This window comes from Cenococcum geophilum (genome assembly GCF_001692895.1).
Source record: "Cenococcum geophilum 1.58 unplaced genomic scaffold K441scaffold_22, whole genome shotgun sequence".
Classification (NCBI taxonomy): Eukaryota; Fungi; Ascomycota; class Dothideomycetes; order Gloniales; family Gloniaceae; genus Cenococcum; species Cenococcum geophilum.
Window position 1 is genome coordinate 2,297,448 of NW_027137580.1, and position 22,008 is coordinate 2,319,455.

General features: G+C 46.6%; 6 protein-coding genes across 6 annotated transcripts; 1 reads left to right on the plus strand and 5 right to left on the minus strand.

Moving 5' to 3' along the window:
- Nucleotides 1–3,804: 3,804 nt before the first annotated feature.
- K441DRAFT_119637 (uncharacterized protein) lies at nt 3,805–4,781 on the plus strand. Its single transcript, XM_067640006.1, has 2 exons — nt 3,805–3,939; nt 3,998–4,781. Exon 2 carries the CDS (start codon nt 4,023–4,025, stop codon nt 4,674–4,676), a length of 654 nt encoding a protein of 217 aa, XP_067503930.1. The 5' UTR covers nt 3,805–3,939; nt 3,998–4,022; the 3' UTR covers nt 4,677–4,781.
- On the minus strand, nt 4,782–5,724 carry K441DRAFT_721122 (uncharacterized protein; the record flags this gene model as incomplete). Its single annotated transcript, XM_067654055.1, has 3 exons — nt 4,782–5,471; nt 5,501–5,569; nt 5,596–5,724. Coding segments are annotated over 3 exons (783 nt in total), but the record flags the coding sequence as incomplete, so codon positions are not given.
- A 921-nt stretch (nt 5,725–6,645) lies between these two features.
- Nucleotides 6,646–8,609, minus strand: K441DRAFT_119621 (uncharacterized protein). The gene is made up of 4 exons (XM_067640005.1): nt 8,079–8,609; nt 7,777–8,012; nt 7,073–7,695; nt 6,646–7,013 (listed from the first exon to the last, which is right to left on the minus strand). Exons 1-4 carry the CDS (start codon nt 8,390–8,392, stop codon nt 6,813–6,815), a joined length of 1,374 nt encoding a protein of 457 aa, XP_067503932.1. The 5' UTR covers nt 8,393–8,609; the 3' UTR covers nt 6,646–6,812.
- Nucleotides 8,610–9,589: 980 nt separating this feature from the next.
- On the minus strand, nt 9,590–13,681 carry K441DRAFT_636835 (leucyl-tRNA synthetase). The gene is made up of 3 exons (XM_067646492.1): nt 13,524–13,681; nt 10,903–13,457; nt 9,590–10,852 (listed from the first exon to the last, which is right to left on the minus strand). The coding sequence occupies exons 1-3, from the start codon at nt 13,596–13,598 to the stop codon at nt 10,054–10,056; spliced, it is 3,429 nt and encodes a 1,142-aa protein (XP_067503933.1). The 5' UTR covers nt 13,599–13,681; the 3' UTR covers nt 9,590–10,053.
- Nucleotides 13,682–15,838: 2,157 nt separating this feature from the next.
- On the minus strand, nt 15,839–17,401 carry K441DRAFT_119708 (fucose-specific lectin). Its single transcript, XM_067640007.1, has 2 exons — nt 17,116–17,401; nt 15,839–17,065 (listed from the first exon to the last, which is right to left on the minus strand). The coding sequence occupies exon 2, from the start codon at nt 17,041–17,043 to the stop codon at nt 15,976–15,978; it is 1,068 nt and encodes a 355-aa protein (XP_067503934.1). The 5' UTR covers nt 17,044–17,065; nt 17,116–17,401; the 3' UTR covers nt 15,839–15,975.
- A 1,930-nt stretch (nt 17,402–19,331) lies between these two features.
- K441DRAFT_439834 (uncharacterized protein) lies at nt 19,332–20,043 on the minus strand (the record flags this gene model as incomplete). The annotated part of the gene is made up of 2 exons (XM_067641666.1): nt 19,332–19,654; nt 19,716–20,043. Coding segments are annotated over 2 exons (651 nt in total), but the record flags the coding sequence as incomplete, so codon positions are not given.
- Nucleotides 20,044–22,008: the final 1,965 nt, after the last annotated feature.

Sequence of the window (22,008 nt, forward strand, 5' to 3'; positions counted from 1 at the left end):
TACGGCCTATTTAGATAATATTATAATCTATTTAGAGAATAAACTAGAATATAAGGAGCACGTCTATAAAGTCCTATAACGGCTCTATAAAACTAGCCTCTAAGCTAATATTAAAAAGTTAGAATTTAATATTAAGTATATAAAGTACCTAGGTTTTATTATTAGTATAAACGGAATTAAAGCCAACCTAAAGAAAATAACCGCAATTAACTAGTGGACGCCCCCTCGGACCGTAAAGGGGGTGCAATTATTTTTAGGTTTCTATAACTTCTACTAACGCTTTATTAAGAACTATAGTAGGATCGCTTAGCCTCTTAACCGCCTTACTAGGAAAGACCAGCCCTTTTACTTTAACGCTATATATATATAGGCCTTTAATAAGCTTAAAAAACGGCTAGTGTTGGCCCCCCTACTTGCCCACTTTAACCTAGAACGGCCCTTAATACTAGAAACTAATGCCTTAAATAGCATAATAGCTAGTATTTTTTCCTAAAAGTAACTGGATGGAGAATAGCACCCTATTATATACTATTTAAAGACTATAATAAATATTAAACTAAACTACCATATCTATAATAAAGAAATGCTAGCTATTATCTCTAGCTTTTAGCACTGGCGTATATAGCTAGAGGGGACCCCTAAACCTATTAAAGTAGTATTAGATTATAAGGCCCTAGAATACTTCATAATAACTAAGGCCCTTACGGCCCGGTAGGCACGCTAGGCGGACGTCCTATCTTAGTTTAACTTCTTAATTATATATAGACCAGGCGCTATAAACCGTATAAATGCTTTTATTAGGCGTAAATAAGACCTAGGTAACTATACGGCTATAAAGATCTTATTACAGACCTAGATGCTACTACAATTAGAGCACCTTAACCCCCAAATATAGGCAGAACTAAATACAGACCCTTTAGGCGCCAAGATGTATCCTATTAACCCTTTAGGACTTAACTTAATTAATAAATTACTGTAAATAAACTATACGGCCCCTTCTCTACAGGAGTACCGTAAAAAGGCAAAGAACGTTACTAGTCTATAGTCCCTTAAAAATAGATTACTTAAGTATTAGGAACGGCTAGTAGTGGCAGAGGAACAGAACTTATAGACTTAGCTTATTGCTAAAGCACATACCTAGGTCTCTACGGCCTACCCTAGAAAGAATAAAACCCGTAGGATTATTAGCGACCGCTACTACTAGCCCAGAATAGTTATAAATATTAACCGCTATATATAGAACTATAACAACTACCGTAGGTCTATAATCCCACGAGATAAGACCCTAGAATTATTAAAACCCCTCCTAATACCTAACCGCCCCTAGTAATATATCTCTATAGACTTTTATAAGCTATCTCTAGACCGTAACAGATATAATATAGTTATAATCCTAGTTAACCGCTTTAGTAAGCGCCCGTTCTTAATTCCCTATTATAAGAATATTAATACTAAAGAGGTAGCCTAACTATATATCTACTACGTCTACTAAATTTACGGACTACTAGATACTATTATATCTAACCACGGGCCGTAGTTTATATTAGCCTTTTAGAATAAGTTTACCTAAATCCTAGGTATTAAGCTAAAGCTTTCTACGGCATATTACCCCTAGATAGACGGTTAAACGGAGATTATAAATTAATACTTAGACTAGAGACTTCAGCCTTTCGTTAACTACTTCTAGGATAACTAGGCTAAACTATTACCCTTAATAGACTACGCCTAAGCAACCCTACCCCACAACTTTACCGGATTTGCCCCTATTTAACTAGAAATAGGTTACCTACCCTATATAAGCTTTAACTGGGAAAGACTAGAAGGGCCCTAGACTGTACGCGAAAAACTATCTTATAAGGAAGCCTAGTAGTACGCTAAGCGCTTAGAAGAAGCTTAGAAAGTAGCCCATATAAACCTAAAAAAGGCCTAGAAATTAATAAAATAGTAGGTAAATAAGTATAGGCGCGAGCCTAACTTTACTATAGGCGATATAGTCTAGGTTATAACAAAGAACTAAAAGATAGAACGGCCTAGCTATAAGCTAAACTATAAGATAGTAGGACCGTATAAGATTTTTAATAAAGTAGGTAATTTGTACAAGGTTAAGCTTCTAGACTTAATTAAAGTCCACCCTATCTTTTTACTAGATAAGCTATAGAAAGCTACAAATAACCTACTGCCTAGATAAAAAAATAAACCTCCCCTATTAATTTAAGTTAACGATAATAATAAATAGGAAATTAAAGAAATACTAGCCTATAAACTTATAAAGGGAACGTTAAAGTATTATATTAGTTAGAAAGGATATAACCCAGACCCTACTTAGTACCCTATATAGAACTTTATAGGTAGCCCCTATAAGCTTTAGAAGTTCTATAGCCGTTACCCTAATAAACCCGGACCGCTAAAGTACCTAGATAAGTAGATAGAATACTAGTATAATAAAGATAATAAGTTACCAGAAGAATATAAGGACAAAAACGCCCTAGAAATTTCTTAATTATATAAGGTGTTAAGATATCTAAGAACTTCGACCGGCGGTTAAAGTTGTCTAATTAGTTAGATTCTCTTGCTAAGACTTTTAGCGGCAAAGCCTAAGGGCAGGCTTTTTTAGAGGGGGGGGTAATGTTACGGCACTGGCAGAACTTGGCAGAACTACGCACCGGCAAGTTGCCATAGATTGCCGCATATTGCGGTCACGTGACGCGAAGATCGTATATAGCTTCGAGCGGCGCTCCCCTTCTTCTCCTTTCCTTTCTTTAGCTTTAGATTCTCGTTTATAGACAATCCAATCGTATAGGCTTGCGCGACCATTTTGCCGTACTTATGTCTCGATTGACTGAGTCGCTAACACTTTATAAATAGCTTAAACTATTAAAATTACTATAAAATAGGCTATATGTCACAGTACGTGCGGACTGTCAAGGTACGATATACGAGGTGACTGTATATAATTGACAAACGATGTCGTGTGAGGATCTATGTAGGAGGTGAGGTGGTATATATACACGTCGCTCAGGGGTCAGGTCCGTGCTCGTGTCATGACAACACTGAATCATAACAACGTGTCAGGTCAGTGCCGTGACACTATAAATAGCTTATATAGCTCTTTAAGGTAATAATTATTATATTAAAAAATAGATTTATAATAGATTTAAGATATATATATAAGAAAAGATAAAGTAAAAGGTAAGGTCAAATTAAGAGAGGCAGGGTGGGGTTTGGTGTGGTAGGCGGAGGTTTCGCCTATCGGGCCGACATTTTAGCGTGGTCGCGCCGACCTGTACGCACGACCGTGTTCGATGCCGATTTTTCAGCTGAGTTGGCTGATAATAGTCTCACAATAGCTTTTGAGGTAGAGAGGCTTCTGGTGAGCCTAGTATGTAATCTTAAATACTCAAGATGGAGGCATTGGCGCATTACGGTAGCTCCCGTGGTGTGGTCAAATCAGCACGGTGCAGTTAAAAGTAGACTCCCCCGGCCCCGAAAGAAGGCTCACGAGCTCAGACGTGAAGGTGGCCTGTGCAGATTGTGGGGGATTAAGTCTAAGGATTCTTCCTCATCTTACATTCGACATCAGGCAACCACGTATGTGAGATGGTTGTTAGCATCTACCGTTCACCAACAGACTTGTCCTAAATGACAACTTGACGACAGCCTCATTCGACTCCGCCTAACGACACGGAATTCATGATTGAAGCTACCCACCATACAGATCTCAACCCAAAGTCCATCCTGGCCCTTGCATTGACTGATATCCTGATCAAAAACATCCAGAAATAGGCTGAGCTATGCTCTCTGACTTAGCGGTGTTGGTATAGGGCATCACTATACCTCTATTCCCTAACAAAAAGTGAGCTCACCAACGCCCATTTCCGTCTTTGGATCTGAGAGTCGCCGCTTCAACCTGAGCCAAAGGAAATAAGCCCTAAGCCGAGAGTGAGCGAACATGAGTTACTCAACAGGGAGCAGCGAACATCTGACCTGAGTATATTAGTTGTCCGCTTCTACTATAATTCTCCATGTTCTCGTTCTTCTCAAAGAAACATCCGTCAATAGCGGATGAGAAGCCAATCAACCCAGATCACGTTCAAGAATCATGGGACGACTGCACTCCAGATACGCCTAAAGACCGCACAATACGCACTGAATTTGGCACCATCAATTGCCATGCAACTGCCTATCCATCTCAAGGTGGCATTGTTACCCGTTCTTTCACAGGCGTGGAACTAGACTGGCTTGGCCTTTCCCGCTCCCAGCCTGCCAAAACATCCTCTGACCCCCGCGAGGAGGATGAATTTGCCTACCAGATTTTGCGCTTAGGTGCCAGGTGGTGGAGAAGTGAGGCTTACGAGCGGAAAAAGGATAATGAGGCGTGGAGTGGCACACCTTACCCAGAATATCCACCGATTCTCTATGTCGGGTATCCATCCACCGGTGGGGTTTGGGTACTAAAGAGGTACAGCATGGAAAGTCAGCATCAAGAGCAAGCCAAAGCCATCATGGCATTTACTATGGACGAGCGCTGCGCGGTGCTCAAAGAGTTTGGCGCTCAATTCTATACGAGTGTGGATGACTGTCCGGATATTCCTAAGTCACTGGAAGAAGGCATTGCTGTTGGGAAGCGGTATGAAGAGGTCATGAGTAAGATTTGTCCCGGCAGTGGTTTGGAATGAGAATCTGTCTATGATACAACAACCCGCTGTACACAAAACTCCAGTATCACCATTTATAATACCCTCATCGCCTCCCGTCCAGAGGACTGCCCTAATGACTACTAGCTTAGTCCCTCTTTTCAAAGGCTGTCTACCAAGCACTACTCTGAGGTATTGAGCGCTGGGAAACGTATTCCCCAAAGCCTCCCGTCCCAAGTCTACATCACAAGCTCACGCACAAGCAAAGTTCCTGAGCCTGTTCCCGCGCCGAGAAACCGGGAGTACTGCACAATCCAGGACGATGAACTTCCTTAATCGCACCATCACTTTATACTGGTCTCCCAGGTAGTTTACTCGGATATACCGATACAGGTCTTTGAATGTTTCTTCGACTGGTATGGTGTAATCTGGCTGGATAGCAGCACCATCGGAAGCAAGGCCCAAAACACCGTAAATTCTATCATGTGGGTTAACACATTGCCTATGACTCATTGCATAAGCAACGTCGACAACTTCCGATTCGGGCCAGGTTCCTTTTTTATCTACACCCCTCACCTCCAGCTCAAGCACATCTTCAAGCGGAGTCAAATCCACGTCGCTAAGCCCAGCCTTCTCCCATTCAGGAGTGGTCGCTGCAAACTTCATCCCTTTAAGAAAACGAAATGCCGAGGATCCGGCCGTCCAAATCGTATTCGCACTTCCCGCAAAAAGCCTTGTTCGCCACGACAATGCTGCTTCCTGTACGACCCAAAGCCGATTGAAATAATCTCTACTCAGAATATCGTCCAGGGCCGCACGCACGAGCTTCGGATCGTTCTGCGTTCACGATGTCCCAGACTCGAAACTAACATCGCTCGTGAGAAATGAGAGTATGAGAGTATTTCCATTCCCGGAGCGCTGTGCCTATCTCCTCGCTAATGGAAATCTATGCCAAGCTGACTCGCTCATATATGCGGGCCATCGGCCTGACTTGATCGCTCTTTTCGTAGTTGCCGGCTTGGTTGATGCGAATCGCATCGATCCAGAGTATTCGTGTCGAATAACGCGATCGCAAATGCCGAAGAGGATTGTCGAAGAGGAAGTCATGGTCTGTGCTCAACTGGTTTTTCGATTCGAGTTGTCTTGGCGAACTCCTCGTGGATAAGATCCGCAGAAAGGCAATCAATGCCCAGGGAGCCCGATTTATAACTTAGTAATAAACGATCCAGTTAACAGTGTTACAGTGTCCATCAATGTTCTACTTAAGTGTCCATACATGAATCTATAATTGATCATGAGGTAGAAGCGTGTTTGCCCAGAAAGGCTAGATCCGACAGCCGGCATTGAGGTAATGTTTATTCGACATCTAAGATGAACATTCATCCTCTTGTAAATCAAAGGCTTTCGGGAGAAATACGGTGAGCCCTTCATATATTGAAACTCTTAATATCGATCACTCCCCATACGAAAATCTGCATGTTAGAGGTGTTAAGATCGGTTAGACATGTGCCACTGCGAGGGAGCCTGAAAATCGAGGCCAGTGACTTTACAAAGCAAGGGATATAACGAGTGTTTAAGCACATGCAAGAAAAGGGTGTATACGGCGAAATCCACTGTCCACCGCCGAAAGCTAAATTGTTGGCCCGAAGGCACCTTCAAAGACAGCCATCCTCTCCGCACTTGGCCACTTGTATTGTGTTCCTTGGCTAGTCTTCATGACGGAAAGTGGGGATTTATGAAGTTAGTGAAACATATTATATGCGCAGATTCAAGAGTATTTGTCAACTATTTCCGTTTGTCCAGACGTCACAATCATGCAAGACGGTTGATATTGGCACTAGTATGAAGCGGCGTTGGATCTAGTCTGTATGCTTGTGTCTTCGTTAGGGTCATCTTCTGAATCATTAGTGAAATTGTCCTCTCTGTTCATGATTGTAGTGCTTGATCATGATACAGATGATATGATGTGAAAGTTAAAGTAAATTTCAGGCTGCAATAAGTCGAACACGTGCGCAGGAGAATTTCGTATGGCCATAAATATTTATCGTGATCGTTTATGTAAGTGTATGGTATGACTATGCACCGCTTCTCGTCCTCATGTATGTAAGATAGGATCCTGAGGACAAAGCAACGAATCAACGATAGAGAAGGAAAGACCCGATAAGGTAAAAGGACTCCTCAACCGACACTGAGCCTGAGGGCAGTGAGGCTCTTATCACCTACCATTGGCCTTCCCTTAATAATGTTAGCCTGTCGTGCTGGTTCGCCAAGATTGTTGAACTCAATAAGGCATTCTCTGCAAAATTTATGGTCTATGCAATTTGCCATGACGCAACCAACGTTGAAGGGCCACATATATGGACCTGCTCCGCATTGACACTGAGGAAGCTAATAGTGAGCAACTAAAGTCTTTGAAGACGGAGGGACGATATACTTACGCAGAATGCTAAGTGCTTGCTCTGTTCTACCGGAGCTATGTATCCTAGTTCGGCGGATAAGAGACCAGCACCGGACTTGTTGCTCGTTATCAGGGCTGAAGACGGTTGTTCTAGTTGAAGTCTGCCAGCACATTTCTCCAAGCACTTCTGTAGAGACCTAGCTTGCTTGCTATGGCTCAGCCAAAGCCTGTTAGACAGCTCCCATAGCTGGTACATGTCCTTAGCATCCACTGACACGAATGAGAGGTCACCAGTTATTAGCGAAAAGTTGTTGAGAAGTTCGATCATTTGTGATATAGCGGTTTGGACGCGTTCGTTTGAATCCGGGCCATATCGGCTTGCAGAGTATGCCTCCCAAAGTTCTTGAACATACGATTGGAAGACATCATCGGCAAAATTGGCCTCCGAAGGTAGTTGCTCTGCGCTCTTCTTGGGTAAGGAGTCTGCGGGACCACTGGATGATGGCGACGAGCTCATATTAGCCATGTTATCCTTTGTGGGAACAATCATAGCTGGGATCCGGCTAGTGATCGACTCCATACACGTGTCTTCTCCGTCAGGGGCGTTGGATGGAGACGCTCCGATAACCGATGGCGTACGGCAGCTAATGGCTGATGGGGTTTCTGCGTACGGTATTTAATCGTAAGTCCGAAATCAATAAATCATACGAGGTTTCCGAGGACCAGAAAGATGAGGATGCGTACGGGATTCGGGAGTTTGACCAATGTCGCAATCCCTAAAATTCCGCTTCTCAAATCGCCCAATCCTATCAAGTTGAACATGTCTGCCTCGGTAGAAGAGTGCAGACTCCTTATTCCCCTCCATCTTGCGTTGTTTGGCCTTCCGACTCATTGCTTGCAGCTCGACTGGTGTGTACCGTTTCGCGGACACTCTGCCCTCTCGCCGCCACTGGCTGAACTTTTTCTTGTATTGGCACTCACTAAAAGACATATCAGCTTTGTAGGTCTCGGTTCATCGCTGGACAGAAAGGAACTGGATTACATACGTTGCACGAAAGCCGTGATCTTCTTCCATGATCCTCATAACCTCAACCAGTGACAGATTTTCGTACAAAGCAATCAATAGCTCGCTTTTCTTATCAAAGTCCGCTGGTGACGCCCATGGAGTGCGATCTCTGCCATTGGTGATTCCAGACCCATCAATCGTAGCGTTCTGATTAGTAACTATTGCGAAGTCATTCTTACGCTTGTCCGCATACGGCGGGTTGTGGTGGTCGTTGTCGGCGTTGTCCATGGTAAAACCTGTGATCAGAACTCGTTCGTCAACCAAATCTGTATATTCAAGATAAGTTTCTCGCATTACCAGCAGTACCACTGCGAGATTCTTGCTTATATGCCAGCCTACGGCTAACCCAAGTCTCCTACAGGAGGCGACGCCATAGGCCGGGGGAAGGTGCTCCCGGCTCTAATGCTACAGGTGAGTGGCAAACTTCATTGTAAGCGAATAATGGTGATTGGTCGAAGACGGAGTTTCCTGCATAATGATCTCCCACTTGGCATGACTAGTTGCCTGTCAAGAACGTTGAAACCACATTGGCAGGTCTCGAAGGGTAGCTTGATGATATCAATGCTTATCTCGAATACCTAATCGGTTAGCAATTTCTAATTGAGATTCAACCCCTCAGCTGAAATACCAGCTAAAACTGTAGCAAGAGGCCCAAAAGTAAGGGGAATGGTACTAGTACAATGATCTCGATATGAGACAGTTCCCTAACGTGCGTGCTAGAGTATCATATCAAGTTCGATGCGTGGAGGACATGAACCGGCTATTGGCAACTCTCTGTAGTATTCTAACTAGATAATGTGATGATGTGAAATATACTCTTGAGGCTGAAGCCCTCCTTTCGGCTGCGGATACTGTTCTGGCTTGATCCATCCCCAAAATTGTTATCAGAGCGGACTGCCGCTCAAATAGTCTTGTGGTATGAAAGACGTGCCGGCAGGGGAAAGCGAGTGGCATTAATCATATCCAGGGGCCCCTTGCGCAAAGGCTAAGGTTTCAATGTCGAAATGTGCAGATAATTGAAGCGTATGGAGGAGTTGCAGTGGCTAGCAGCCCACCGGTATGTGGAGACGGCCCACTCAAGCGTAACATCTAGATTGAGGTCAGCGTGGCTCACTACAGTGCCTGTAAAAAAATCATACTTTGGGAGAGGCACTATTAAAGCTATCTAGGCTTTGAAGAGGTAAGGGGTTTTGGTACTTGTTCTGGCTTGAGGTAGCGATATGAAGCAGTTTGATATTAGCAACACGACCGTCTAGCCAAACCAGAGTCTGGAAGTCCAAAGAGTAAGACGATGGCAAGTAGTAAAGGAAAGCTGAGGTTAGGTGTTGGTCCGTCACAGCCTCGGGGCCCCAGGCTGAGTTATAGCCTTTTCGTGCCTGGCTGGTGCAAAGTTTGTCACCGCGTGACACATCGCTCTAAATGCAAATCATCTCTATTCAATCACGCAGGTGCACGGATGAAATAACCTGAGAAAGACTCCGTAAGACGGAGGTGCTTGTAGGTGACGAATCTATAGATATCATCTAGATCACGTGATTACCACAGCTCTTCCAGAGTTGTGCACATACACACCTTCAGTGATGCCCCTACCAAAGAACCTTTACTATAATCCATTCAGCATTTATCAGAGTTGGTGGCAGATTCTTCATCGTTATTGCCTTGCTAAATTGTTGAAATTAAAACCTTGTCCCCGGCTGCACCACTAAAACATGATTGTGACGCTCGCTCGCTAGAATTGGGAGGAAGCCTTCGAAGACTCGCGGAAAAACCAGGTCTAGGTACCTAGCTAATTTAGGCATGGTAGAGTGGCGGTAAAGGATTCGTGTCTCTTTACACATTCAATCTCATCTAGTTCTACGTTATTTTCCGAACATACCATTGCATCGCACACATGCCCATTATACGCCATCGTGCTAGCTAACCCTTTTTTTCCCGCATAATGCAACTTTTTCATCTCACAGATTTTCGAAATAGAACGTGGGGCCACCTGGAACTGCTCCCTCAGCAACAGGCGGCAAGTCTTTCCTCTGCTCTCCGGCCTCGACCACAACCCCTATCTTGCCTCCCTCCTCAACCGCTATGATTTCCACTGTGTGACACTTTTGCACCGCCTGCTTCAGCCCAGGCACCATTTCCTTCAACACCACTAGCTCCTCAAACGGCAGCTTCCTGTTAAAGACCTCGGTCTTGCTCTCGCCTGCATCAAGGCGTTTCTTCAGGCCCTGGACGAACGGCATGGCTTTCTTCATGTCGGTCTTCTCAATATTCTTGCTGACAGTCTTGGCATCAACAACACCAAGCTTCTCTAACTCATCACGGACTAGCGAGATGTACTTCTCCTGCCAGGCGGGAAAGTCCTTCGCACAGAAAATGGTGAGCTTCTTGGGCTGCTTCGGGTCGAACGAGGCGGTCTTGCCCTTCGACAGTTTCTTAATCTGTGCGCCTTCCGCGGAGGTGATGTTAGACGTTGTGGTGCGGATATACGACTGCGCAGCTGCAAGACTTGGGTTAGTAGCAGGAACTTCGGGGTACAGGGCATTTTGGATTGTCTCTGGTTTCTTCAACACCTCAAGCCAAATATACTCAGCCCAGTGAGGCGCCACAGGCGTAAGCAGAAGAGCTTGGAGTTCGATATACCGCCTTGCTAGGTCATGGTGCATGCCGATGCCCGCCGCCTTAGTAACTTCGCGGTAAAAGTCACGGGCACCGGTGAAGTCGTAGAAACCAGACTTGAGAGCGCTCTTAAAGAGCATGCTAGATGAATTGGTCAGTAAAACTATTGAAAGTTGGCATTTTAGACTTACCCATCATATTGCACCCCAGTATCTTGAACAAGTGCATTAAGCTCGTTCTCGAAAAGCTGGTCCCAGAAGCCTTTCTCACCTGTCCGTTGCACCGTGTCAATATTCTTGACCCGGTTGTTGTCCCGCACCTCGATGTACTGCTCCGCTGAATCCACCAGGGTCGCGTCATTAATCATCTCCTCACACCATTTCTTCAGTTCATATAGCTTCAGAATGCTGCTGTTAGCAACAGTCTCCTCAAAGTTGGCGTCTTCAATGGCATCTCCTGCATCTGCAATTGCAACTCTCGTTGCGTCGGCGCCAAATTTACCTACGGCTTCGCGGAGGGTAAGGAAGTTGCCGGTACTCTTGCTCATCTTTTCGCCGTTGAGGAGGAGATGGCCATTCGGACGGATACCTCGGGGCCAGTATTCCTTGGGCCACAGAGCAATATGGATGTAGAGGAAGAATGTCAGGTGATTCTGAATGAGATCTTTTCCGGAAACCCGTAGATCGAGTGGATACCAGTATTCGAATTCCCTGCGCATCGATTGTAAAGTCTCTTTACTTATGCTAGTCTGTACGTCGTCCCTTCTCGTGAAGACATAGTCCCAGACTTCGTCCGTCATCTGCTCAGGTGTAACATTACCCAAGCCTGGCTCCTTTCCAAAGAGGTCTTTATGAAGATAGTGTGCGATGGTGTAGTAGGATGGATAGATAGTGCTATCACTCAGTGATTCAACCATTACCTTGTGATCCCAGGGCAATTTCGAGCCGAGACCGTAAGATCTAGCGCAAGCCCATTGGCTTAGCCAACCAAGGGTCTGCTCAAATTGGTGTTTTGCTTCGGAGGAGAAGGTATTAAGCTCGCCATCGACGTGTTTGAAAACTTGATCGCACCACTCGCCATCACCGCCGTTCTCCGTTGTTCCGTAATTCAGATACCACTGATCCAGATGTGCAGCTACGCACTCATCTCCAGACCTGCTGATAACAAGTCCGTCTGGTTCGGCATAGTTAAAAGCATTCCTAGAATCAATTAATGTTTGCCGCACAAGCTCTTTTGCCTCTTGCACAGGTCGACCTTTGAACTCGCCATAAATCATTTTTCCTTGGTAGAAGCCTTCCTTGTATGCCAGTTCCTTGGCCTCTGCGAGCTGCTTAGCGTCTTTTGGAGAGTTGATTTTCATCTGTTTAACTAGTGTGGGAGCTGTGAGATTGCCATAAGAGGGTGTCTCAATGATGGGAACGATTTCCAGTTCTGCCCACTCCTTCTTGATGCCGTAGTAGTCCGATTTCTTGGCCAGGTCAACTACTGTGGCATAGTCATCTGGGCTGTCAGAGGGAACTGATGCAACAACGCCTGTTCCTTTCGTCGCCTTGACTGTCTCCATAGGTAGAATTCTGACACCATTGCTATGAACTGAGAGAGGGGCATTGACCAAAGTGCCGATGACATTTGCTCCTTGGAGCTCCGCAACCTTAGGGAAAATGCCCCATTCGGGAAATATGCTTTGGAACGCCATATTTCGCGCAGCGCGATCTGAAAGGAAGAAATACTCGTTGTCCGAAACTTTGAAGATGCCGTAGGTGATCTTGGGACCAACAAAACAACAAGTCTGACCGTACATCGTCTCCGGTCGTAAGGTGGCAGGCACAAAGTACACGTTTCCACCCTCCGGAACTGCTCCTTGAACAATTTTCTTTGCTCCTTCTGGCCATTCCAATACTTTCATCTTTATGCCCGTGTACTCCTGTACATTGATGCCTTCTCCTTGGCTACGGTCATGGTCCAAACAAGCTTGACCATCCTTGGGCGAGTAAACCGTGTATCTCTTCCCGAATTTGATCTTCCCGAGCTGTTTAAGCCGGTTCATCTGCCACCGCACAAAAGCATCGTAATATGGATTCGCATCGGTTGTTACGAAAGATCTCCGCCAGTCAATCCTCAGTCCGAACTTTGCGAGATCCTGCTTGCCTGCATCTGGAAAGACCTCAATCCAGTGATAAGGGTCTGCGAACCGATGGATTTCCTCCAAAGGAAGACCAAGAGCCAACATAATCTGAAATTGGTACTTGGCTTTCACCGACTTGGCTGCGACTTTGCCCTTCTTTGACATAAACTTTGTCACATCCTCCTTAGTCTGAGCCTGTGTAGGTACAGGCACAGCCTCCGCCTTGCTTTCGTCCGTTACATCTTCCTCTTTATAGCCTTCAAAAAATTTCCCAAACATCTCAACCTCGCGCACCAGCTTGTCTGCGCATGCTTTGATAGCCATGCCAGTGCAGTGGAAACCCAAAGGGAAGAGTGCGCGTTTGCCTTGCATTCTGGCCCAGCCCGCGGCGAACTCAATCTTCGAGATGGTAAAACCATGGCCTGCATGCAGAGTACCGTTCATATAAGGATAAGCTATGGTGCCAAAGAACTTGGGCTGTTGTGCGCGGAGTTGGGCGGGGGATATGGAGTGGAAGGGAACTTCAGCCGTAGTTGGGGCGTTACTTTCGAAAACTTTGGTGTTTGCCCATACTTTCTGGTATATTTTCTCAATGGTTATGAGGTTGTCGCGCTTTTCGGTCTAAAGAAAGGAGATTAGACCTGTTATACAAGCTCGCGTGGGGCATTGCGGGGAGCTTTCACTCACATTCTCGATTTTTAGAGTATTTTTGGAGCTGTTGCTCGGATCGAGAGCATCGACAGTAGCTTTGGCGGCAGACATCTTTGCGCATCCGAGGTGGAGAGGGTCAAAAATTTGGAGAAGTTGGGATTTTAGCAGCCCTCGGAGTCACTTTGCTGTGACTGTTCCGGCTTTGGTGAAATGTCGTGGGTGACGGAATTTGCCGTGGCTTCACTCCCCGCCCGGCAGCATAGACAGCTCGATCAGCCATCAATCCTCCACTGCCTGTAGTAATCTTCTGCCGTCAATACCTTCATCATTCACCAACTCTTCGCCGCACACAGGCCCATTACCCTTTAGACTAGCCTTAGATCCTTCAATCATCACCTTGGCCGCCATCGGGTGCGGTGAGACCAGCGTTCACCGTTCATACATATCTCCGATATGCAAAACAAAGTAGACTAGCCACCAGGCTCCTCCAACGTCTTCAACAACACAAGCCCAGGCTCGCAAGGTGCAAATGGAGCTGGAATGGTCATGGTCGAGCTAGGGAATATGTCGGGATCAGTGCAATGAGCTAGTAGAAGGAGAGCCCGGATGGACTGAGTCGGCGTGTTGTTGTCCAGTCGACCGGGCACTATTATAAACGATGTAGGGATGCCTCAAATTTCGAGTCGATACATATTAGGAATGGAGAATGGGGTCAGCCTCTACTATGATCCTAAACATTATCTAGCTTACTAATTGTGACCATTCATGAGTAGGATGTTTTACCTCCGGGCCTCTCTCTCGTGATCCACTACTCTCGATGAGCCCCTGAACAGTTATTTCAAGTCAAGCAACGATAGTTTTTGTTCTGAAGGCATATCACGACCATGAGCGTATCTAAAACCTCTCGAGAAAATAATTACTACTAAATTACTACTAATTTCGAATCTATTAGCTAGGCGGAATTTACTACCTGCTTCGAGCAACAGCACATGAGCGATCCACGAGATCGGATTTATGCACTGCTTGCATGTGCTAATAAGGCATACCGACAAAGGATAACTCCTGCAGGGTGGGGGATCAATCAATTCAATCAACCGGAGGCCTTTGGTTAATTGAGTTGAAGGTTTGATAAGCAGACTGTAGTCGACTGAGTTGATTGCAACCAGATTTAACTGGCTTATATCCCTTCACCCATCGGGGTCCGTAGAGTATGTGGTCTGTGCCCGAACACCGGGATCAAGACTACGCGTGCTCTATATAGAATTCAACCACTGACTCAATTCGGCTGTAGTATCTGCAAAATACCGTTCTGCAGGAACGATGCCTGCTGGTAGCCTCATATTGAGCGACTTAACTCCAAAGGATAAGCTTGTATGGAGATTTTGTATAAGAATTAAGCAACATCAAAGGTTTTAAATATCTGAGCACGGCTATCGAATCTAGTTAATCTAATTGGCCGGCACTTGTCGATAAGCTACGGACCCAAATCGACGGGTCAAGGGATAAGACTATCACAAGTCTTGGCATGGAGTTGATCGTTGAGGATGGCTCTGGTGGCTCTAAATCAGTACCTACTGCCCTTCATACCTTCCTGCTGGCTTTGTTAGCAACTATCACCAGTCTTGGCGTGGTGTTCTAGCCGTTCTGCCTACCTTCCTGCTTACCTTTCCGCCCTAGCTGCTGCCCTGATTATTTATCTGCCGCCTTTTTGCCTCGCTTAAGCTTCAATCAATTTAACTCAACTAGGCCTTCTAAATTGATTGATTACTAAGATCTGCAAGCTCGCAGTTGATTGAGTAGGGTTGCCAAGTCTCAACTCAATCAATCAACGGTTAAAAGTCGTTGGTTGATCGACCGCCCGCCCGCCGTGAACTCCTGACTATTCGAACACCCATATCGAAGTATACATCGCCGTGCCTAGAAGCTGGCCGTTTATTGACCTATTCTATCCAGAGCATTTAAATTTACATGCAGCCTTCATAGCTAATATTCATTAAATGAATAAATCATTCGCCAGGCCTCTATACGGGCACCCGGAAACTCCCTCTTAGGTACTGCGGGGTTCTGTTCCGGGATGACCGAAGAAAGCATATTGACGGCCTCAAAACCGGCTTCAATTTCTACGGACTTTCCGAAAGGTACGTAGGTTGGTTGGTTATCGGCTTCACCTAAGCTTACCCAGCTGGCTAATTCGGCTATAGAGCTGGCAGTCATGGTCAGCCGGGGGAACGGCTTCGTTTACAAGATCATAATTTTCTGAGTATTATGGTTCAAAGATGGCGCGAGTCTTGACGACTCAGGTTGGAGAACATAGAAAAGGTCTGAGATTTGAATAAAGCCTCGAAGTTACAAAAGAAAATATTGTTGAAGCCTGGCAAACCCTTTCACTGGTTATGCCTATTAAGGAAAGAAAGATAGATAGGAATGTAGAAGATATAGGAAAGAAGTGAAATTAGCATCATAGAACCATTGTACGTTGATTGGAGGACTAAGCCGAGTTAAATACTCCACCAACTGCCTCCCATCCTGTCTGCGAAGGATACCAACTCCCTTCGAATGCCTTATGGTACATCTGGTTATCCGTCCCGAGACCGAAAATGTCAAGTCTGCCGTTATCCCAAGAGACAACCTCAGGAGCGCTATTGAACACGCCACCAAGTGCCTCCCACCCAGTCGCTGAAGGAAGCCAGGAGTTGCCATTCCACGCCTTATGGTACATCTGGTTGTCGGTTCCAAGTCCAAAGATATCAAGACGATTTGCTCCCCACGAGACGACAGCTGGTTGGCTGGAGAAGGTTCCACCAAGCGCCTCCCAGCCCGTTTGTGAGGGATACCACGCATGTCCGTCCCAAGCCTTGTGATACATCTGATTGTCGGTGCCGAGGCCGAAGATGTCAAGCCGGTTCGGGCCCCAGGACACTGCTGCAGGTGGGCTGGAGAAAACACCGCCAAGAGCCTCCCAGCCCGTTGCTGAGGGATACCAGGCGTTGCCACCCCAAGCTTTGTGGTACATTTGGTTGTCGGTGCCTAGCCCAAAGATGTCCAGGCGGTTTGGAGACCACGAGACAACTTCCGGAGGACTGCTGAACACACCGCCAAGCGGCTCCCAGGCCGTCGGTGAGGGATACCACGCTCCACTCCAGGCTTTGTGATACATCTGGTTATCGGTTCCGAGGCCAAAGATATCCAGTCGGTCCGCGCCCCAGGAGACGGCTTCCGGTGGGCTGGCGAACCTCCCGCCGAGCGCCTCCCATCCCGTCTGTGAAGGATACCACGCGCCATTCCAGGCTTTATGATACATTTGATTGTCCGTGCCGAGTCCGAAAATGTCGAGCCTGTTAGTTCCCCAGGACACGGCAGACGGAATACTGGCAAACACTCCTCCGATTCCTTCCCAGCCGGTCTGCGAGGGGTACCATGCGCCGCTCCATGCCTTGTGATACATTTGGTTGTTGGTTCCTAGCCCGAAGAGATCGAGGCGGCCACGAGACCAGGAGACAGAGGCAATGGCGGCATGGTGAAGAAGGGATAGCGAGCGTGCTGTTGGGATATGCATGGTGGGATTTGTCGACAGAACTCTATAATTGAGTAAGAATATGTGCAGAATAATTGATGAAAGCTGACTCACTGTTCTCTGTTGGACTTAGTTTGGGACCAGTCGCTGGTAGCTTCAAGGTCCTGACAGAATCGTTGATTGTAGTTGCTTCGAAGTGCAGCGAGGATGAAGGCTCATTAAATACAGGACAGAGGGTATGGTCGAGAATTCAGTTGAAGAAAAGTTCCACCAAGACGGGATGATCCAAGAAGAGCTGGGGTCTGCGAGGTCTCAAGGACGCGGTTTAATCTCTCTTTCTGGCCATTCCGATTGTGTACATGTAACTAGAGATTTATGCTGCAGCATAGGTTTGCCAATTATAATATCTCATATACCTGGGTGGGTAAGGGCTGGGCCTAAAGCAATACTGGGTGTACCTCTCGATCGTGCCATGTGAGCTCCTGTGTGAGCGTTGAGTTCGTGGCTTTATGGCGCACGATGCTGTTCCACAGAGCAGTGTATACCCATCGTGTTCACAAGCCCGGCTGAGAAAACTTATCTAAAGCGGGATGTTTAGGGAACGTGGTCATTCTCGTGTAAGACTCTTGACGAATGTCATGGCTCAAGGCGACAATGGGTTTTGGTCGGTCGTGTTTGCGAAATTAGGGCTTCAAACTTATCCCCCGCCTCAATTTGCACTTCCTAAGCCACTCAATTATGAAGTCGCACATGTAAGATTAGGAGATTCTGTCGAGTTACCCAAATATCCAATAGCGCGCGAGGGAGGTTTCGTTGACAGCAGCCTCCAGGTCAGGTGAGCTGAACACAGTGGGCGTCTGCACGAGAATTCTTGGCGAATATTACCACCAGAATGGGCAAGAAAGCTGCGCCTGTCGATAGAGACCGCGTTCGCGGTCTGGAGCGCTTTGTGGTGTTGTGACTGGTCGGAACATGCCACACAATGTTCAGCTGCGGCGGAGAAGGTTTACCCCGCAATTTCCATGCCTGTCGGCGATCTATTGGTGCCTCGTTAGATGAGCTTGTCTCGATGAGAAAATTCAAAAATAGCGCCGCACCAACGTCTGGCTACGCACCCCTCACTAGTACTTCCAGGAACAATCATTTCTTTCGATCTTGGCTCAGGCTTGGCCGTATCCTGCACTAGGCACATTGACTGAGAGACAAATTTTTTTTCGTAAATTACAGCTATAACGTGAGCAATAGGGTTATGACGGTCGGCATAGTTATGACGGTTCCTAACAAATCTCGTCTGTGCGCAATTTTGATATTCCAAGCCAACCTATCGCTCACGTTACCTGTAAATAACACCTGCCTCAAGCCGCTAGAGATAAATTACAGTTTTTGGTAATTCTTAGTTTGCTCTATCTACAATAATAGAAGATATTAAAGGTCCTAGTATCATACAAGAATCGCATTAATAAGCCCTGGGAACCTATAGCTTAGCTTTCTTAAAAGTGTTTAAAGCCTGTCTCTTCCCCTGGTGACGCCTACGAGAGTTGGACCGTGCGCGAACACCATAATCAAAAGTACGCGTATGGTCACAGAACATTAATCCTATTGATTCTATTAGCCAGCCCTTATCAATAACAGTAGGACGAAATGCACCAGGGGAAAGGATAGAGTTATACATGGGCGGAAGACGGTTACAACTTTGAGCATCAGGGCAGAATTACTGGCTCTGTCTTATGTGGCAAAGGAAACATACAGGTGGAAACGTTTCTTCCAGGATATTCGGCTTGATCCCGGACATGAGCTTGACCTTTCATGTGATAATCAGCGAACGATTCGGTTCTTGACAAAGGAATTTCCGTAGCTTACGACTAAGCTCAAGCACGTCGATGTTCACCACCACTAGCTTCAACAGGAGGTTCAAGAAGACCGACTTAGGATTAACTGGATGCCCGCCACGGGGATGCCGGCAGACGGATTGATAAAAGCACTGCCGCGCCAGAAACACGAAGCCTTCGTCCGCCAGATAGGCCTGGCTGACATTGAGGAGAGTGAGGAGCAGGAACTTCTTATGCCGGACTGAATATTGAGAACGCTGATTTTATCAGAATATTGCGAAGTAGTGTCGAGCGTATCTGTGAGGAAGGACCTCGCACAGGGTAGACACACGTAGACGAGACGTCTAAGCGCGAGAGAGAAGATGTTGGTTGATTGTGCTATGTGTGCCCGTCTGGACGAGGGAACTAATATACACTGTCCGGCACCTTCCTCCCCGCAGAGCATGCTTGCCCTGACGCCGGCACTTCCTCTCCGCAGGGCACGCCTGCCCTGACAGTATCCGAAGCACTTCCCGCAATCTCAGCTTGTCTCGCTTTCATTTCTGCTATACGCATATCCTGCCGTGGCAATGAGGCTATCGCATCACTAACGCTGAGTGATCCATCTTTTACCCTCTGCCACAGTGAAAAGAACTTGATCTTGCTCCTGGGCAAGAGCATTTTATGAAAGAATTGGATGAAGAACTGACTTTCGGTTGGTAGTTGGGAGAGGCGTTCAGAGGGCAGGAGAGCGAGGATTTTAGAATACTGAGATAGAATATAGAGAGTGAGATTGTGATTTAAGCTGGAGTCGGTTAATCGCTGAACGATGGTATATATTAAAGCTAAAATTTGACAACTTAGCTATACAATTACTTAGATAAGAGCGAAGGAATTTTATCTCACCGTTTAAATACGGCTCAAGGCGTGGAAATCGGCACATCGATCGGGGAAAGAGAAGAGTGTCCGACAAGAAAGATGACTCATTGACATCCAGGTGCCAAAGGGAAGAGGGAATGAGCAGAATGCCTGTGGCAACTACCCTTGGTGGTGAACGCCGCAGCCGATATCCGGGCCAGCCAGAACTGCTATCCTTTGCTGGTATATTCGATCTAAATCGGAGGTTTGATTGAGCTTCTTCTGAGTAGCCATGTTCAAGAAGCTTTTCAAGAGCGGACCGTAGTGCATCATCGGCAACAGCGATGTAGACGTCACTTACAACTACATCTGAGCCGTACACAACTGATGCTAAATCTCCGACAATACATATCCGATATCCGTGTCGCTCAAGAATTTCTGCGGCCCGGATCTCCTCCGAGAAGTTCTCCGAAAGTCCTAGTTGTTCCAGGTCCCAGCTAACGGGAAACTCCATTAGCGTAGCGAGAGGTTGACGCACGAACTTAGGGTAGAAGTGACGCTAGATGCAAGATGAATGTCAAAGTAGCTGTCGGCGTTGATATGGAGAAGTTGCTGGAGGTTATTGATTGTCATCAGTTCGTCGGGCAAGTGCACGGGGTGGTGGTCCGAGGTTCAGCCGAGCAACGGTCTGATTTATGAGATAAGCTCAATTAGGCCTAGCTCCTCGGACTAATCCAGGACATGTAACCTTGGAACCCACTTCCAGGAACGGGTTCGTAAATAAGAAAAAACACGGTTTGCCTCGCGAGAGAAAGTTACATGGTTTTATTATATAAAGTGTTTTGATATCCCAGGTTGTCAAGACATTGCTTAAAAGAGGATGCCTTAGCATGTCCGGTTTAAATTAAGGCCACTGCTAGCCATACACCCCCTAAATGATACGCGTACACCCCCCAATTGATACGCATACACCCCCTACCCTATTTGGTTTAGACGCTCCCTTATTAAGTTAGATGCTTCCTCATTAAGTTAGAATATCACGTGCGTTTGACTTGTTTGCGCCTGCATTTCGAAAATCAAAGTGCGAGCCCATAGTATTTCGCTCAAATGCTGAGGGCTCTCTACAAGTAGATCTATCAACGCAATTGGCAATTGTAGAGTTAACTGCCCGATCGCCGCGACGCTCTGCAATCGCAGGCTCTTGGGTGCGAAGTAGAGGTGTTTGATTTGGGTCTTACCGGGCGCAGGCGCGGGCGCGGGCGTGGGCGCGAAGCAGAGGTGGCAGCACCCAAATTAGTTTGCGCGACGCCTCAAAGTACTGCGTAATCCAATTAATCGACTTATGCGCGATCCAAATTTAGACTCTACTACTTATACTATAACTAAAATCAGGGCTTGATTGTGATGTTGCAGTCATAAAACTTACATGGCGCGTACTTTAATTTTCGCGATACAGGCGCAAACAAGTCAAACGCACGTGATATTCTAACTTAATGAGGAAGCATCTAACTTAATAAGGGAGCGTCTAAACCAAATAGGGTAGGGGGTGTATGCGTATCAATTGGGGGGTGTACGCGTATCATTTAGGGGGTGTATGGCTAGCAGTGGCCAAATTAAATCCTTCCGTTAACATCCCTCTGAGCTCGCTGAGGTAACCTAGCTGGCACTTGCCCCACCATTGAAAACTCTTGGCATCCACCCCACCAACCTTCACTGTCCTGTGGCGAAAGCGTTTGAACGCCAACTTCTCTCTTCATTCGCGTTAAAAAATTAAACGCCTCTCAAAACAACCCTATGGTCGGAGCGGGTCGGCCGCCCTCCCTGCTACCGTACCCGCTTGCTGCACCACTAGCCACAACAGACCCTTCCACGGGCCACCTGCTTTTGACACTCCCGGCTGTCCACCGGCAGGCTAACTATCACAGAAACCAACGGCGCCTCCCTCCACAAGGCTTTACCCTCCGCCACCGAATGTTCAACGGGAACGAGTTGAGACCAAAGTAATGTACATCGAGCTGATGGGCCTGTGCCAGTCCTAAGGAGCGGAGCTTTTTCTACGGCATGGCTCATCCGACGTCCCCTTCTGCATTTGTGGCGACGTGGCGGGAGGGGTGAATGACTGTCGCTTGTTGTGCTATGTTTAGCACCGCGCGGAGCGCTGCATGCAGCTACATCACCTGTTTCTCAACGCCTTAACCGACGGTGAACCGGAACGACTGTTTGAAGGTCTGTGTGGAGTCATGCAGCTACATCACCTGTTTCTCAACGCCTTAACCGACGGTGAACCGGAACGACTGTTTGAAGGTCTGTGTGGAGTCATGCAGCTACATCACCTGTTTCT

What these genes read in the sequence shown, in the direction of transcription:
- K441DRAFT_119621 (XM_067640005.1), bottom strand. Translation starts at nt 8,392, where the DNA reads ATGCGAGAAACTTATCTTGAATATACAGATTTGGTTGACGAACGAGTT. An exon ending in GATCACGGCTTTCGTGCAAC is followed by an intron (nt 8,013 to 8,078) that starts GTATGTAATCCA and finishes TATGTCTTTTAG; the next exon opens with TGAGTGCCAATACAAGAAAA. An exon ending in TGGTCAAACTCCCGAATCCC is followed by an intron (nt 7,696 to 7,776) that starts GTACGCATCCTC and finishes TACCGTACGCAG; the next exon opens with AAACCCCATCAGCCATTAGC.
- K441DRAFT_119637 (XM_067640006.1), top strand. Translation starts at nt 4,023, where the DNA reads ATGTTCTCGTTCTTCTCAAAGAAACATCCGTCAATAGCGGATGAGAAG.
- K441DRAFT_119708 (XM_067640007.1), bottom strand. Translation starts at nt 17,043, where the DNA reads ATGCATATCCCAACAGCACGCTCGCTATCCCTTCTTCACCATGCCGCC.
- K441DRAFT_636835 (XM_067646492.1), bottom strand. Translation starts at nt 13,598, where the DNA reads ATGTCTGCCGCCAAAGCTACTGTCGATGCTCTCGATCCGAGCAACAGC. An exon ending in ATACTCTAAAAATCGAGAAT is followed by an intron (nt 13,458 to 13,523) that starts GTGAGTGAAAGC and finishes TCCTTTCTTTAG; the next exon opens with ACCGAAAAGCGCGACAACCT. An exon ending in ACTGGGGTGCAATATGATGG is followed by an intron (nt 10,853 to 10,902) that starts GTAAGTCTAAAA and finishes CAATTCATCTAG; the next exon opens with CATGCTCTTTAAGAGCGCTC.